The sequence below is a fragment of the Vulpes lagopus genome, chromosome 3 (assembly GCF_018345385.1).
Source record: "Vulpes lagopus strain Blue_001 chromosome 3, ASM1834538v1, whole genome shotgun sequence".
Taxonomy (NCBI): domain Eukaryota; kingdom Metazoa; phylum Chordata; class Mammalia; order Carnivora; family Canidae; genus Vulpes; species Vulpes lagopus.
Window position 1 is genome coordinate 118,834,156 of NC_054826.1, and position 15,772 is coordinate 118,849,927.

At 44.5% G+C, this 15,772-nt stretch overlaps 1 protein-coding gene across 2 annotated transcripts in view; it reads right to left on the minus strand.

The window, feature by feature from the left end:
- Positions 1-1,131: 1,131 nt before the first annotated feature.
- The window catches only part of SHISA9 (shisa family member 9), a 277,053-nt gene continuing 262,412 nt past the window's right edge, over positions 1,132-15,772 (minus strand). For both annotated transcript variants that reach the window (XM_041747093.1, XM_041747095.1), the window contains one exon: positions 1,132-2,875. In XM_041747093.1, coding sequence (XP_041603027.1) covers positions 2,496-2,875 — 380 coding nt within the window. In that variant the 3' untranslated portion in view covers positions 1,132-2,495. The remainder of the gene's footprint in view (positions 2,876-15,772) is intronic.

The following is a 15,772-nucleotide window of genomic DNA, read 5'->3' on the forward strand; positions in this document are numbered from 1 at the left end:
GGAAGGGAAGAGAGACAAAGAGAGAGAGAGACAGAGAGAGCGTGCGATGAGCCAGCAAAGGCCTGGCTCTGGGTTAACATCCTTCCACAGGCAACAGTATCCAGCTAGAGCTTAACGATTGCCTCTCTGTTGCCTTGGTCCTTGTTTTTATGCTTACTTTTTTTTAGGGTGATGATACTGACTTTCTGTTTGGCATGAGGAAAGGAAGTTTTCCTTTTAAGAGTTCAAAGTATTAAGAGGGAATCAATTTAGATACAAATATTTTGGTGGCAATACACAGAGATGCCAAAAGCAGGTACACGGAAAGCTAATATCACGGAAACCCTGACCAAGTTGGGCGGTGTTTACCCCACTCTGGGGAGCGCTGGGATCCCAGCAAAGAGGCTGAGAAAGTGGGCATGTGTATCCGCCCCCACCCCCACCCCGACCACCAGCTCTGCTTTGTCCAGTGCAGAGCCACCTTCTCAGTGAGGATCTTCCAGAGTGGCACCTGTGCACGATTACATTTTTAAAAAATGGGCAGAGGTTTTGCTATTCAGAAAGATTGAAAGGCTTTCCCCGTGTTTCGGATGGGAGACTACGGCCCGAGGAGATAACATACATTGTCAATGTGCCCCCAGATGGAATGAAAAGAAGAACCTAACCCCTGATTTCCCTTGCTTCCGTGATGTCGGAGGAGAGAGACAGGTGAGGCAGCACGCCGCACGGGGGCATCCCCAGGAATGCTCTGGATCTTCTTGGACCACTACGTATAGCTTCTGACACCAGAAGAGCTCTGGGGCTCTCAGAGGTTCCTGTTCATTGGCTAAGGCCGTTAGGGAACTGGATGAGAACTTGTCCCCTATGATCAAAAGTTTCTTCTCTCCCTGCACTCTCCTTTGGGCTTCCACAAAACAAACAGAAGTAGCCGGGAAGCCACCTTGGTCGGAATGCCCAAGGGCCATCGGCTGGGAGGACCGATCTGAACAACCACCTCAGGGGGGATTCTGGTTAGGAGATGAATTCTTGGATGGATGTATCTGGGGAGGTAGGTGGCTGGGAGGGCCATGGAAATTACAAGATCCCAAAATGCTTGGGAGGTTTGGCGGGGGCGGGGGGGGGGCAGATAACAGTAGGACTGGGGGTGGGAGGGTGGGGGACGGGGAGGTCGTCATCTTTAGGTACCCCCGACATCGTAGCAGCCCCCTCGGGGTGTGGGATGGCTGGGCTCACTGACAAAGGGGGAGAGGAACATCTTCTATTACTGCAGGAAACAGGACGCGGGGCGGGGGGTGGGGGGCTCGGAGAACACAGGTTGCACTTGGGAAACAAGACTGTCATTAAACAGTAACACATTGAAGGCACCACCCACGCTTATGACATTTTCAGTCCAAAGCAGTTGAAATTTGGCAGCGGCGGCGGCAACGGGCTGAGGGGGGTCGGGGAGAGATGGGTAAGAGAGGACTGGTTTCTGCGTCTGTTTCTTGTCTTGGAGGCAAGGCGGGAAATGCGGGGTGTCCCCTTCTCACCTCACTTTCCAGCTGTGGAGTATGTTTTTGTTCTGATGTCATTGTTTCCTAAGTCCCAAGGATTCTGGGCAAAAATGAATTTGCTGTTTTTGTCTGTTTTGTAGTGGGCTTGTCTTTGTTTCTCTTCTTCTTCTTCTTCTTTTTTAAAGTTATTTAATACTCTCTGGACCCTCTGCCCGCTGCAGAAGCCTACTATCCTTGCCATGTCCATGGTCATGGTCTTTACAGGACTTCTCTAAAATGCTCTTTCTTTCTCATCACTGCCAGTGGGTTCAGGGTCTATTGACTTTTTGTGAGTTTGAGTGTGTGTGTGTGTGTGTGTGTGTGTGTGTGTGTGTTTGCTTCCAACACTGATGATATGAAAAGTACTACAAATAGAATGGTAGGGGTCCAGTTACTGTCTCACGCTTGGCAAAATTGTGTGTCCATGTCACTATTTCTTGAGATTAGAAGACACTTATGCACACAGCATCCTTCCCAGACAACTCCTCTTCTCAAGTACGCTCTTCTCTTGTGTCCACCCTCACGCTCCCCCCACCCCAACCTGGCTCTTTCACCGGAAACAGCGCATGGTAAATGGTGTATGTGCTCAAATGGACAATTTCTCTAAGTTGTGCTACTTTTAATTTTTCATCATGGAGTTCAGTTGTAAGTCAGGAGGAAAAGAAAAATTAGCCCCACGATGTGGGCATGTGAGTTGGCCACCTGGGGCCTGAAGTCGAAAGAGCCGTGCCTCAGTTTCTCCTTCGCTGTATTGCTGAACGTCCCTGCTTCCGTCTTGCTCAGCTGCCCGCTGACACGTGTTTGGCATGACCCAAGAAAAGCGTGATTCTGCGTCACCAGTAGGTTTATCGTCGGTTGGAATGGGGAGTCAGGGAGTGGGGGAGCATGTCGGGGGTGAGGGGGACAGGGAGGGTGTGGGCCAGGGGTATTTTTTTGCCTCTCTCAGTTGAGTATGGTCTCCAGGATGCTCCCTGTAGTGAAAGCTCAGACAGTCACTTCTGTTTTGCTGTTAGTGATGAAGTATGGCTGTGGGGGTGGGTAGTGCTGGGTGCGAGTCCCCAAGGGGTCGCTGGAGCCCGACTCAGCTGTGCCAAGCTTGCCCTTGTTACCATAAGCCTGCCGCCGGAGGGAATGCTCGTTGGGGTCCCAGCCCTTGAAGTTGGCGGTGGAGTTGTAGGCCAGGGGATGTGGGGGCATCTTGTTGGTGCGGGACTTCTGTCCATTCTGCTTGGCAGGGCCATGCTCAGGGCTGAAGGCCCGCGGCTCGTCATCCACTCTCACTGGGTGCAGAGGTAGGTTCCCCTTGGCGGCCAGCTCGGCCAGGTGCCGTCGCTTGGAGGAGAAGTCATCATTTACCTTGTCGGCTGTCCAAGGTGGACGGAGATGGGGAGGACAGGGCACAGAGAGGGAGAGGGTGTGGGGGGAGAGAGAGAGAGAGAGAGAGAGAGAGAGTTAGGGATTGGCAAGTCAACCTGACCACAGCGTTAAGTGGGCCAACAGTCCAAACGAGACACACACTAGAAACTCCATCTGGAACAGACAGAAGGAAGGAGAACAGAAGGAAAGAGGGTCGAGTTCTTTTCACAAGCAAGAGCAAGACCAAGAAGGTTAGGGCATCCCCAGTGGACACTCTAGATCTGCACCCTCCCCGCCCCCACCGCCAATAAACACTTCTCCACCATAGTGCACCGAGCACTGTACCTCCTTGGCGTTCTTACAAAGTTCCAGGGTTGTTTCTTCATCATTAAAATCATGCATTCTCATTTTAACATCTTGAGGAATATTCATATCTGTCACCCACCATTCAAGATCGCCGATATCAATGTGTGGCTGTATTTTCTTCTGGTTTTCTCCATAAATGGGGTTCAATTTGGGATTTCTATTAGTTTGTTTGGTTGCTTTAAGCAGTTAAGTAGACCTGTGTTCAAACCCCAACTCTTCCACCTGCTAGAGGTGTAACTTTGGCTACTTAATGAAAAGGTAAGAAACTTCTTAGTTTTAATTACCATTAGTTTCTACATTAGGAGAGTAGTTACAATAAATATATATTTATTACATATTTCATGCGGTTGTTTAAAGGGTTAAATGATATCATGCATGCAAAGTATTCAGGTATTAGCCCCTGCCATTGTAATTATCATTATAAATCACTGTTTAATTTCCAAATAACATTCTATCATGCATTTCTCCATGCTGTTAAAAATCACTAATAAACAACATTTTAATGCCTACATAATATTTCATTGGGTAGAACTATTAAAATTAATCACTCCTCCCATTGATGAAGAGTCGCTTGCCAATATGTTGCTGACATAAATAAAGCTGAAATGAGAATCTTCAAGACTCAAGCTCTTTTTGCATTTAGGATCATTGTAAAAGTAGTTTCTTCATCTACATGAGACGACTGCAAATTACATCCCCTGGACCAAATCCAGATGCTGCCTATTTTTGTAAATAAAGTTTTACTAGAACATGGCCATACCCACTTGCTTACCTACTGTCTGTGGCTGCTTTTGCTCTGCAGTGGTGGATCCAAGTACACATGCCTGAGACTGCGAGGCCCATAGAACCTAAAATCTTTATTAGCCAGCCCGGAAATGAATGACCTGAAGTTAATTACTTGGCAAAAGGATGTAAACATTATCAAGGTTCTTGATACATATTGCCAATTCCTCCAAAAGAGTCACACCAATCTCTGTGCCATTTCACCACACCATCTCCAGCACCATGATTTCTTTCTCTTTTTCTTCCTTGCTTTCTTTCATTATGATCCTGGCTCCCTCCTTCCTCTCCTCTTCCTTCCTCTTCTCTCTCTCCCTCCCTCCCCCTTTCTTCCTTCCTTCCCTCATCTTTCTTTCCCTGTGTATTTATTTGATAAGTTTATTAGATCTTTTATGTTCTTATACTTCTTTTATTATAAGATCCTCTACACTTTTAAAATTTATTTCTTAGTGGGACATCTGACTGGCTCAGTTAGTAGAGCATGTGACTCTTGATCTTGGGGTCATGAATTTGAGCCCTACATTGGGTGAAGAGATTATTTAAAATAAGATAAATAAAATAAAATTTATTTCTTAGCAGTAAACTTTAAATTTACATCTATTTGGAGATGAGAAATATTTGCTGTTTTCCCATTTACGCTTCCATCATCCCACAGCCTTCCAATATCCTACATTGTTACGTAGGTGAATTTGTGTATATGTACATTCATGTATGCCATCATTTTTCCATGTTTTTTTTTTCCCCATTTGATCCTTTCAACAACCCTAGGAAGTAGGAAGGATGGGGATTTTTACTCCTGCTTGATTGATTAGGAAATTGTCAAGCTCAGGAATATGAAATGATTAACAAAAGTTACCCCCAGCTAGTGGCTGAGCCAGGGTAGAACCTAAGTCCAGTAGACATTATTTGGTGCTTTTCAAAGGCCATAGAGGGAAAGCTTCAGTTTCAGGACCAAGGGCACAAAAATATGGCCCACTTGCCCCCTCAGTGTCCATGGCAGATGTCACTCATTGATCATAGTGCTCTGTCCAGGCAAGTGCAGCCTCTGCTCAGACTCCTCAACACAACACCCCAGTAAGCCACACATTAACCTTCCAGGCTTCATACCATTTAAGTTGGGTTTCTGTCCCTGTTAATGTATATTGTCCTGGCTACTGTGATCTTTCAAGAGAAAGTCCCCTTTGCCATAAATCTTAGAGCTGTCTGAAGATACAGAATGTCAAAAGGAATCTGCTACTAAAGATGCGAAGAGCAAACATTCTGAAAATACCATGCATTGCTTAAAGGGGTATGAGTTAAATTCAAGTCAATGTAAGATCCCCATCTTTCTGCTTTCCAGAAGAAAGTTCTAGGTTTCCAATGCCACAAAGTCTCAACAGAAGGATGCCAGAGCAATATCAGAATATTCCCCCTTTGGACTTGGGGTAGTGGGGGAGGACATGAATCCAGTTACCTCCAGGACAGATTCATTGGTATTTCCTACTCCAGGTAGCCAAGTCTGAAACCATTAACAATAAATACAAATATACCTTCTTCTTCAGGTCCTTCCTTAACTCCTGGATGCAAACACCCCTGAAGCCAGAAACAAGGTAGCATCTTCCTCCTCCAGCACAACTGCTAAGCCTGTCCAGCTATGCCTACAAACGCTGCTCTAACCTATTCCACTCCACCCCCAACTTTGAACATCGCTCCACTTCAGCCACCAAACTGGCCTCCCTGCCCTGAGCCTCATGCCTCGACCCAGTCCAATCTCCACACTGCAGCCAGAGGCATATTTCTGAAATGCAAAACCTATCATGCCCCTCATCTACCAACATCCTCCTCAGGTAATTTGCTCATTCATTCATCAGAGAGTCAGGGGCAGTACTAGGCAGTGAAGAATCAGAAATGGACAGGGTCTTTGCCCTCATGGGGTGGACATCTACTAAGCGGAGACAGATAGTGACCAAAGAATCCTACAAATAACATAAAAGTATATTTACAGGGGATTCCTGGGTGGTTTAGTCGGTTGTGTCTGCCTTTGGCTCAGGCCATGATCTCAGGGTCCTGGGATTGAGCCTCACATCCAGCTCTCTGCTTAGTGGAGTCTGCTTCTCCCTCTCCCTCTATGTTCTCTCTCTCTCTCTCTCTCTCTCTCTCTCTCTCTCTCTCAAGTAAATAAAAATCTTTAAAAAAAATTAAAAGTAAAAATTTTTTTAAATAAAATAAACAAAAAATTAAAAGTATAAATATGGTAGGCTTATGAATATTTATAATAAGATCTCTGAGCTGGTCTGACAACAAGATGTTGCAGCTTTGAAGGCAGGGACCTTATCTTTCCATCTGTGGGGCTCTCAATCCTGGCAGTACTTGGGAATCCCATGGGGGAGCTTCTAAAGCATTCAGATTCCTGGATCCCTCCCCTGAATAATTCAATTAGAATCTCTGCGGGTCAGGCCCAGGCACAGATTTTTTTGAAGCGCCCCTCCACCCAAATGATTCTAATGTACAGCCAGAGTTGAGACCACAAGCAAAGCCCTGGTGTCTAGCAGAGTCAGGGCACATAGCTTTTCCTAGAGAACTAAAGGTAAGTTACCTCCAATCTCATTCCTGTTCTCTCCTGCCACCTCCCACCATCTTCCCTTCTAGAACCTTGAACAAGGTCACATACCACCATGATAGGTTCTTCTCCATGGCACACATTGTACATGCCATTTTGCACTCGTTAATGCACTGTGTGTATTCCTGTCTCTCTCTCTCCCACTGCAGTTGCAACAGGGCAAGGCCAGGTCAGATTCCTGCCCATCACTGTGTGCACAATGTCCAGCCTACTTCTGGCAGATATTACTCAATAAGTATCCAGTGAGTGGATGTAAAAGCAAAATATTATGAATATGCATAGAATATTAGGGCAATCATAGGAGTGGAAGCTCCCCTCCCCTGTTCCTTCTGGGAGTCTCTTATAAAAGTCTCACTCATCCTCATTACGTCTCCAGTTGTGATCTAGAATCATTCACTCCCATGTCCTCTTTCCAGACAGTGGACTAGTCTAAGATCTGCTCAGAGAAAGGAATGTAGTCAAGGTTTCCTGTATCTGACAAACTGAGACAATTGATTATGAAGTAGGTATTCCAACAGCTGGGATAGGTGATGCTTCCTCAAAAAGTTCTAAAGGAAAGAAATCACAGAGGCATTAAAATCTTGCCAATCAGTGCAGGGATGGGGAGAAGGCTCCATTCAGGGAATCATGAGGTCCCACAGGGAGAATCTACAACCTCCTCCACAATCAACCCTGATTTAGTCTCTTAGTGAGCCTGACTCTGGGGACCCCCGGATCGTAGAAAGTGTTTGATACTTGGAGCAAGAGAAGGGTGGACAGAAAACTCTGGGGGCCCTGTAATCAGACGGACCGGAGGTTATGAGATCTCAGGAATGTCACTTAACCTCTGACAGCTTTATTTCCTTCAGTGTGAAATGGGGATAATATAAGCTACTTTCAGGTTTGTTGTGAGCAATACATTACATGAGATATATAAGGTACGTAACACAATTCTGGAATGTAGTAACTATTCAGTACATATATTTTGTCTGTCTTCTGAAAGAACTGGATTAAATCCAACAGACATTTATTGAGCACTCACCCTGTGCCAGGCAACTTGCTAAGCACAAAGGAGGCATTCATCCAAGCCAACAATCCTTTCCTTTCTTCCTTCCCCTTTCACTTCCCTGTACCTACTACCTGTGTTTGCCTCGTCTGCCCTATGAAGTGGCCTAAGAAGGGGACTTGATCTTTTCAGGATGATTAGGGAAGGCACCCTTGAGGATGTGTAACAGCAGCAGGATTCCAGGTGAGAGAACATGTAGTATATAGCAAAATGGCCATTGTACATCGCATTGCCTTCCATCAAGAGGTTGAATGTCTTTCTCTACCTTTTGAATATGGTCGGGCCTTGTGACTGGCTTTTACCAGTAGACTGTAGCAGAAATTATGTCATGTAAGTCCTGAACCTGGGCCTTTACAAGTTCTAAAGCTTCAACTATCAGGCTCTTGGATTCCTGCTTCTGTGTGAGAAAGGAAGCCCAGGTTAGCCTCCTGGAGGATGAGAAAGCTTCAGGCCAGTTGCCTGTGCTCACCACAACCAACCGCCTGCTAATTGCCAGATACTGAGTGAGGACAAACTAGATCACACAGCCATCAACTGACCTGCCAGCTGACTCCAGATACTGAGTAAACTTGGCTGAGAACAGCTAATCTAGCCCAAACCAGAAGAATTGCCAGCTGACCCACAATCATGAGTACAGTAAATGGTGGCTGTATTAAGCCACTGCACTGCACTTTGGGGAAGTTTGTTATGCAGCAGTATATAACTGACACTAAACAGCATTTGCAGGCAGGAAGGAGTCTGACAACTTCAAGAAACAAAAGGACATCTGTGTGGTAAAATAAAGGAAGCAAGAGGTCTCCAGGCCATCTGAAGTCTAGTAGGCAAGACTATATCATTCACAGACACTTATTTGTCTGACCATCTTCCCTCCACTGGACTTAGAGGTGTTTTAGAGAAGTACAGAGCAGGCACAGATATGTTGCTGGGACATGAAACTTTTCCTTAAAGAGTGATTTTCAAGATTGTTTTAATAACAGGAATATAGATGGTGGTGGATGGACCATTCCCATAACCAGGAAAGGCAATGTTTGTGATGCTCTCTTCCCCATGTTTTTGGTCTCTTCTGACTTAGATCCAGAGGAGGAGGAAGAAATGCCTACCTGGCCTCTCTTGGCTTTGTGCAGTGTGGTCCCTGTCACTATATCAAAACACTTCTCGTGAAAGAAATAACAGATTCATTGAGCAGCCTTGTAAGCCCCATTAATAAATGCATTAACCTAATCAGCCCCAATACCTTGTGGGCAGATGGCTGACAAGCCAACCAGGAAACAGATGTGTGAGCCTTTCAACAACATTGGGCCTCTCTGGTTTGATTTTTCTTCATTTAAAAAGAGGAAGAAAGAATGAAAAAGGTGCTTTCCTTCCAATGAGCCTAATTGCCTTGAAGGAACCAAGGCTGTAAAATTAAACTCTACCTTCCTCCATCTGTCTCTCCCCTAATTAGCAGCAGACACTTGTCCAGGTGCAGGGTAGGATGGAGCCTCACTTCCGTGGAAAGAGAGCGAGTCAAGGTAATAACCCGTTTTCAAAACAAGCTGCACATCTGAGGGTCTCAGCAGGTGGCCTCCCACCTACCTTCTTTCCTTGGGCCAAAGATATCTTAAGGAGGGGTTCCTACAGCTCATTCTCACTTGGTGATATTCTTGGGTCTTGGGTGATGAATTTAACTGGGTAAGCAATGCCCCAGCCAACCTAAGCTTTTATCATTCCTCATTTGTCCCTGTCTTTGGTCCAAGAATATGTTGAAATCAAGTAATACATATTCTTATTGCACTTAAGAATAAAACCCAAATTATTTGCAGTGGCCCCAAGGTCTACATGACCTTATCTCTGGCTGTTTTCTAGCTTCATCTCTTCCACTTGTTGTGAACCCATCACAGAGTGTATTAGTTTCCCAGGGTTGCCTTAACAAATTACCACAAACTGGGTGGCTTAAAACAACAGAAATTTATTCTTTCACAGATTCCAGAAGTCTGAAATCAAAGTGTCATCAGGGCAATGCTCCCTCTGCAGGCTCTAGGGGAAGACCCTTCCTTCCCTCTTCTAGCTTCTGGTGGTTGCAGCAATCCTTGGCATTCCTTGCCTTTTGCCTCATTCCAATCTCAGCCTCTTACTCCATCTGGCCATCCTCTTTGTGTGGGTCTATCTGTTCAAATTTCTTTCTTCTGATAAGGATACTGGTCATTGCATTAGGACCCACTTTAATCCAGAATGAGCTCACCTTATTACGTCTGCAAAGACCCTATTTCCCAGCAGGATCACATTTTGAGGTTCTGAGTGGGTAGAGATTTGGAGGGATACTCTTCAAACCAGTATACACAGGATTCCTTTCTGCTCCTGAACACACCAACCTTTTCACCACGTCAGAGCCATTGAATCACATCCTTGCGGTTTTCTCTGCCAAAATGCTCTTCTTTTTGGTTGCACATCTGGATTCTTCTTATAATTTGGTTCTCTGATCAAAGGTCACTTCCTCAGAAAATCCCTCTTGATGAGTCAGTCAAAAGAGAGCCCTCCCCACCCCCAATTGCTCTCATCACTTCTCCCTATTCTACTATATTTTTTAGCTTGTATAATTTCATGAAATTATCTTTTTAGTTACTTGGATATTATCGGCCTCCTTTGACTAGAATATAAATTCTGATTAGGGTAGAGGCCATATCAGCTCTACTCACTACTGTATCACCAATACCTAGCCCAGTGCCTGGCACACAGTAGGAGTACAATAACGCATTTGGTGAAGGCAGGAAAGCACTGGAAATATTTCAGATTCTGAAGAATTCTCTAAAATATTAGAAACAGGCAGCATGTTTCCTGTTTTGGCCATCTGGTCTGTGAATTTTACGTGTCAACCAGACTGGGTCTACCGGGTGTCCATATTAAATATTATTTCTGGGTGTGCCTAGGAAGGTTTGCATTTGAATTGGTATGCTTAGTAGATTGCTCTCCCCCATATAGGTGGAAATTATCTAATTTGTTGATGGACTAAAATACCACAAAAATCAGAAGAAGGGAGGCTCCATGCCCTTCCTGTCTGCTGCCCTATCTCCTGGGTGGGACATTGGCCCTCTGCTCCTCAACTGGGATTTACCTCATTGGTTCTGCTGGTTCTCAAGTTTTCGACTTGGACTGAGATCACACCACTGGGTTTCTAGCTCTCAGACAATAGAAATAGATCATGCAACTTCTCAGCCTCCATAATCATATGAACGAATTCCCCATAATAAATGTCCTTTCATATATGTACATATCCTGTTATTCATATATACCAATATTTGTCATATTCATATATACACATATATATATGAAAGGTGGTTTATTATGGGGAATTGCTTCAATCACACCCATTATATATATATATATATATATATATAAACATATATATATCCTATTATTCATATGTGTATATATATATAAATAATAGGATAAGAGTGTGTGTGTATACACAGTTCAATTTTTCTGGGGAACATTAATATATACTAATACAGAAGTCTGAATGATCTGTGCCCTGTGTTTTATAGGAATCACAGGACTAAAGAATGGGTTAAATTCCTTTATTTCTGGGGCAGGAGAACCTGGTTGCTGCCCAGCTCCATGTCTCTGGTTAGCCTTGCAGAGGCATGACTGTTCTGTAGCAGTGAGCTCAGGGAGGCAGGATGCAGTTAGGTGAAGGAGGCAGGGACTGGTTAGAGACTACATGCATATAGTAGAACTGTGGTCTCCCTCTCAGATCCCCAGCGGTAAATTGAATAAAAGCTCATATTAGTTATTAAGAACATAGTCTGTTCTTGATACTTGACTAGGGAATTTGTTAACCTTTTTTTTAAAAAAATATTTTATTTATGAGAGACAGTGAGAGAGAGAGAGAGAGAGAGAGAGAGAGAGAGAGAGAGTGGTGGGGAGGGTCAGAGGGAGAGGGAGAGAGAAGAGAGAAAATAACAAGCAGCCTCCCCATTGAGCAGGGAGCCTCATGTAGGGCTTGATATCAGGACCCTGAGATCATGACCTGACCTGAAACCAAGAGTTGGATGCCTAACTGACTGAGCCACCCAGGCACCCCTGTTAATCTTTTTAAGACTCTCAATATCCTACCAAGGTAGGTGCCATTCTCAGCCTCATTTTATAAATGGGGAAACTGAGACTACAGAACTTTGGCAACTTGTTCAAGAGATGGTGCTGGGATTTGAACCCAGGATACCCAGCTCAATTCTGGGTGTCCTGAAATTTATGAACTTGTGGCTACAACCCTCACCATTTCTATAACCACTAGCCTGGCTTATAGAACCGTCTTGTTTCCTTCAAAAGGTTTTATCTGCAGGAAAATATCCCCCCAAACTACAGAAAATAGAGAGCAGAGTGAGAATTATACAGAGAAATCACTTTTCTTGTTTCCTTCTCTCAAAACATTAGGGATTGGGGTGCATATGGCAAGTATCAGAATCTCAAGAGGAAACATCAGGATCTCTCAACCAGAAGCTTAACAAAGCCTCAAATTCCCTCCTAAAGCAAACTAGGTTAATCTTTTTCTTTCTTAAGGTGAGGAGGAGGGAGCTGGGGGTGACCTGAGATGTTCCCTGTCAGGTTGTGACTCTTCCAGTGTTAAGGTTGGCTACTGCATTACCAGGAGCACAGATCTTGGCATCTCTGAAGGGCAATGATGTTAGCTGGAGTGCTGGCCAGTCACTGACCGAAAGGAGGCCACCTGTCCTGGAGTTGAGCTGGATAAAAAGCCACTCACTTCTCATAGAACTGAGTGAAGACTTCAGGTCAGGTTCTTGACACATACTAGTTCATGTAGTTGGCCCCACAAAGCAGATGTGCTTGCCTGGGCTCATCACAATGATTTCCTCCCTGACAACGTAGTGGGATAGTGTGAAATATTAACTAATATTTATTTTCCTTGTGCTTCTACTATCCCATCTCCACCACCCAGAGAACATCAGTCACTTTCAGCAACAACAAAGAACCAAAGTGTTGGGTTTGAATCCTACACTGGCTCTCAGCAGCCATAGCAGAGCCTCGAGTCTCAAAAGGCAAGACTTCAGCAGTAGGTTCCAGGAATTAGAAGGATTAATGAGAGAAAGAAAGGAAGATTAGTGAGGTTAGAACTTGAAGGCTACCATGCATCAGGCTCATACAATATATAATGATGTCTGAAAGAACAACCACCTGATTATTGTGACCATAAATTCTTCTTCACAATATGGTGGTAAGAGCCTAAGCTCTGAAAGATGGATCTAAGTTCAGATCCTAGGTCTTCCACTTATAGGCTGGAGACATTGAGCAAGTTACCTGAACTCTCAGAGTTCTACCAATAAAATTGAAAATCAAAAGACAATGGTTGGGTGGCAGGGGGTTGAGGGTACTGAAGAGAATCATGTACAGTACCAATGTCCTTGCCTCATAGTTGGTATTCAACAGATGGTAGCTGCTATTGCTGTCATTGTTAGAAAGCAAAAGAAAATTGCATGAGGATAGACTGACTTTGCAGGGTGCTGTGCAGAAGTAAAGGAGACAAGGCAGGTAAAAGCACAAACCATTATGCATGGTGTATGGTAGTGTTCTTTAAGTGTGGACTCTCACCTGGAAAAATGTAGCATATGGCCACTTGGGCCCCAAGCCTTTCTCTGCCTTTTTCTCTTGGGCATGTGGCCACTCTGCTCCAAACTAGATTTCCTCAGCCCTCTTGGGGGCTACATTTGGCCATGTCGCTCATCTTTTGCCAATGGTATGTGAGCAAAAATGATATATCCAATTTTCACTTCACCTGACTTACTTAAAAGTAAATCGCTTGCCCTGGATGTCCCCTCTTCTCCCTTTCCATTGGCTTGACAACAACTAACCATAACAATGCAGATGAGGACAATCCTGTAGACGGTGGTAGAGAAATAGTGTTTGAGGAGCCTGGGTCCCCAAGTGACACTTTAGAGTAGAGCTGTCCCACCAACATGTACCACTTCCCTGGGTACTGTAACAGAACGATATACTTGTTTCTCTCAAGCTGCTGTATTTGTGGGGCCTTTGGTTCAGTAGGACAATATTTGCTTTTTACTTATACAGAAATATGTCTGGGTCTGCACTTTGTTCCCCCTCCTTCACAAACTACGTTAAAGAGTGAAACAGGGGACAATTCATGTTTAAAAAAAAATACCCAGGTATTTCTCTCTTCTTTTAAAATACATTCTATAAAGCTGTGCAGGCTCCTGAAACTGTCTCAGCAGGCAGAAACAAGAAAGGCAAGAAAAAAGCCTAGCTTCTTAGACAGGAGAGAGCCAGGGAGGAGTTGGGAAGATTTGCCTTTATGGTGAATTAGCCCTGTTTCACCTGGTTCTGGGCCTTGCTGAAGAGACATCAGTAGGGAAAGTCACATTTGAACCAGGTCTTAACAAAGCTCGGGGCTCCCAGCTCTCTCTGCTGGGCTTCACATCTTCCTTCTGAAGTCCTTTATCTCAAAGAAAGAAAATTGTCAAGGGGAGTCCAGAAGCCTGAATCTTCTTTGTCTTAACCCTGAGGGCTCCCACTATCTTTGCTGGAGAGGATTCTGAAATAGTGCCTGGCTTGGGCTTTGCACTAAAGCTGTCCAGGCTGCACCACTAGCTCCTTGGTTATGAGTCCAGGGAACCCTCTGCAAATGTCTTGTTGCTAACAGGCCTCTAAACCTGCAGGTCCTTTGTCTCTTCCCTTAGGCAGTGCTGTTCTGCAGTCACCTCTTTCTGAGAGGCTGTGGAACAAATATAGACAAGACTAGTGCTCCAGCCATGGCTGACCACAGTGCCCCCTACATAGAAGAGCTCTGGATGGAAGTGGTGCATTCATTCACTGCCCTGCCACGCATCCTGCATTGCTGCTCCATAGATGGAGATCATTCTTTTCAGAAATTCCTTGTACAGTTTGTCTTCCAATCGACTTCTCCTCTGGTGAAATTTTATAAAACTGGTGTTTGTTCTTTTTTTTTTAATGTAGCAAATAAAGGATGACTCTCCTTAATCCCATGTTCTTCCTTCCAATTTGTCATAGCAAAGCATAAACAAAGCAGATTATTATCTCAAAGCAAATAATTCTTAAGATTTCGGATCCTATGTTAGATTCATACACGAATGACCTCAATTCTTCACCCTTCCCTGTATCCATGCTTTTTGTATGCAACTTTGAAACTCACCCCAAAAGAGGTAGATCTTTTTTCCCCACCAGTGGATTCTGAGTTCATCCATGTGACTAACGAATGTGAACAGACATGACATTACAGAAGCATGAAAAAGTGCTTGCTGGTTTGGGGTTCCTCTTTTGTACCTATGCCATCATCATGGGATGTGTGGGCTACCCTCTCCAAGGATGAAAGACACCTGGAGCAGAGCCAAGTCACCTGAGTCATTCTAGCTAGAACCAGCCTTGATCAGCCAACATTCAGCAAGCTCCCAGAGACAAGAGTCAACTCAAGTGAGACTAGGAGAACCTCTGACATCAGCACAAGTCACTGGCACATAGACACCTGGTCTCAGTAAATGCTGCTAAATAAAGTTAAATCACAAGTTTGGGGCTACTTGTTACACAGCATTTTTGTGGCAAGACTACCAATACAAACACCAATCATTTACTCACCCTACTTCCAGGAAGAGCCCCATATTTTCAGATGGGGAATCTACCTGTCTCCCACTCTTAATCCATGTGGTTTGGCTGACACATGCTTCCACCCTTTCCCCAGCTATTCCCCAGGGACTACAGCCAAAACATTCCATTGCCCTCTCCACAACAATTTGTTCAGAGGAGGGTGCATGACAAGGCAAGCCAATCAGAGCAAAGCAAAGAGCCAAAGAAATCAATGATCCCCAACCTTCCATTCTATAGGAGAGACAACTCAAGCTGTGGTCTCAAGGACTGTGAATTGCTAACAAGGAGCACTGGATCTAGAACACAGGTCTCCTGATTTCCATCTGGTTGATTTTTCTGCTTCACAGTGCCTCTTCAGAAAAGACTACAAGATTCCCTTCAAATGGTATGCCCAACTTCATTCAATCATTTATTGATAAAATGCACATTGAGTGTCTACTATGTGCTGTAGGCACCATGCAACGTGCTGGGAAAGTGTGAAATGCAGATTAAAAAAAAAAAGATCTA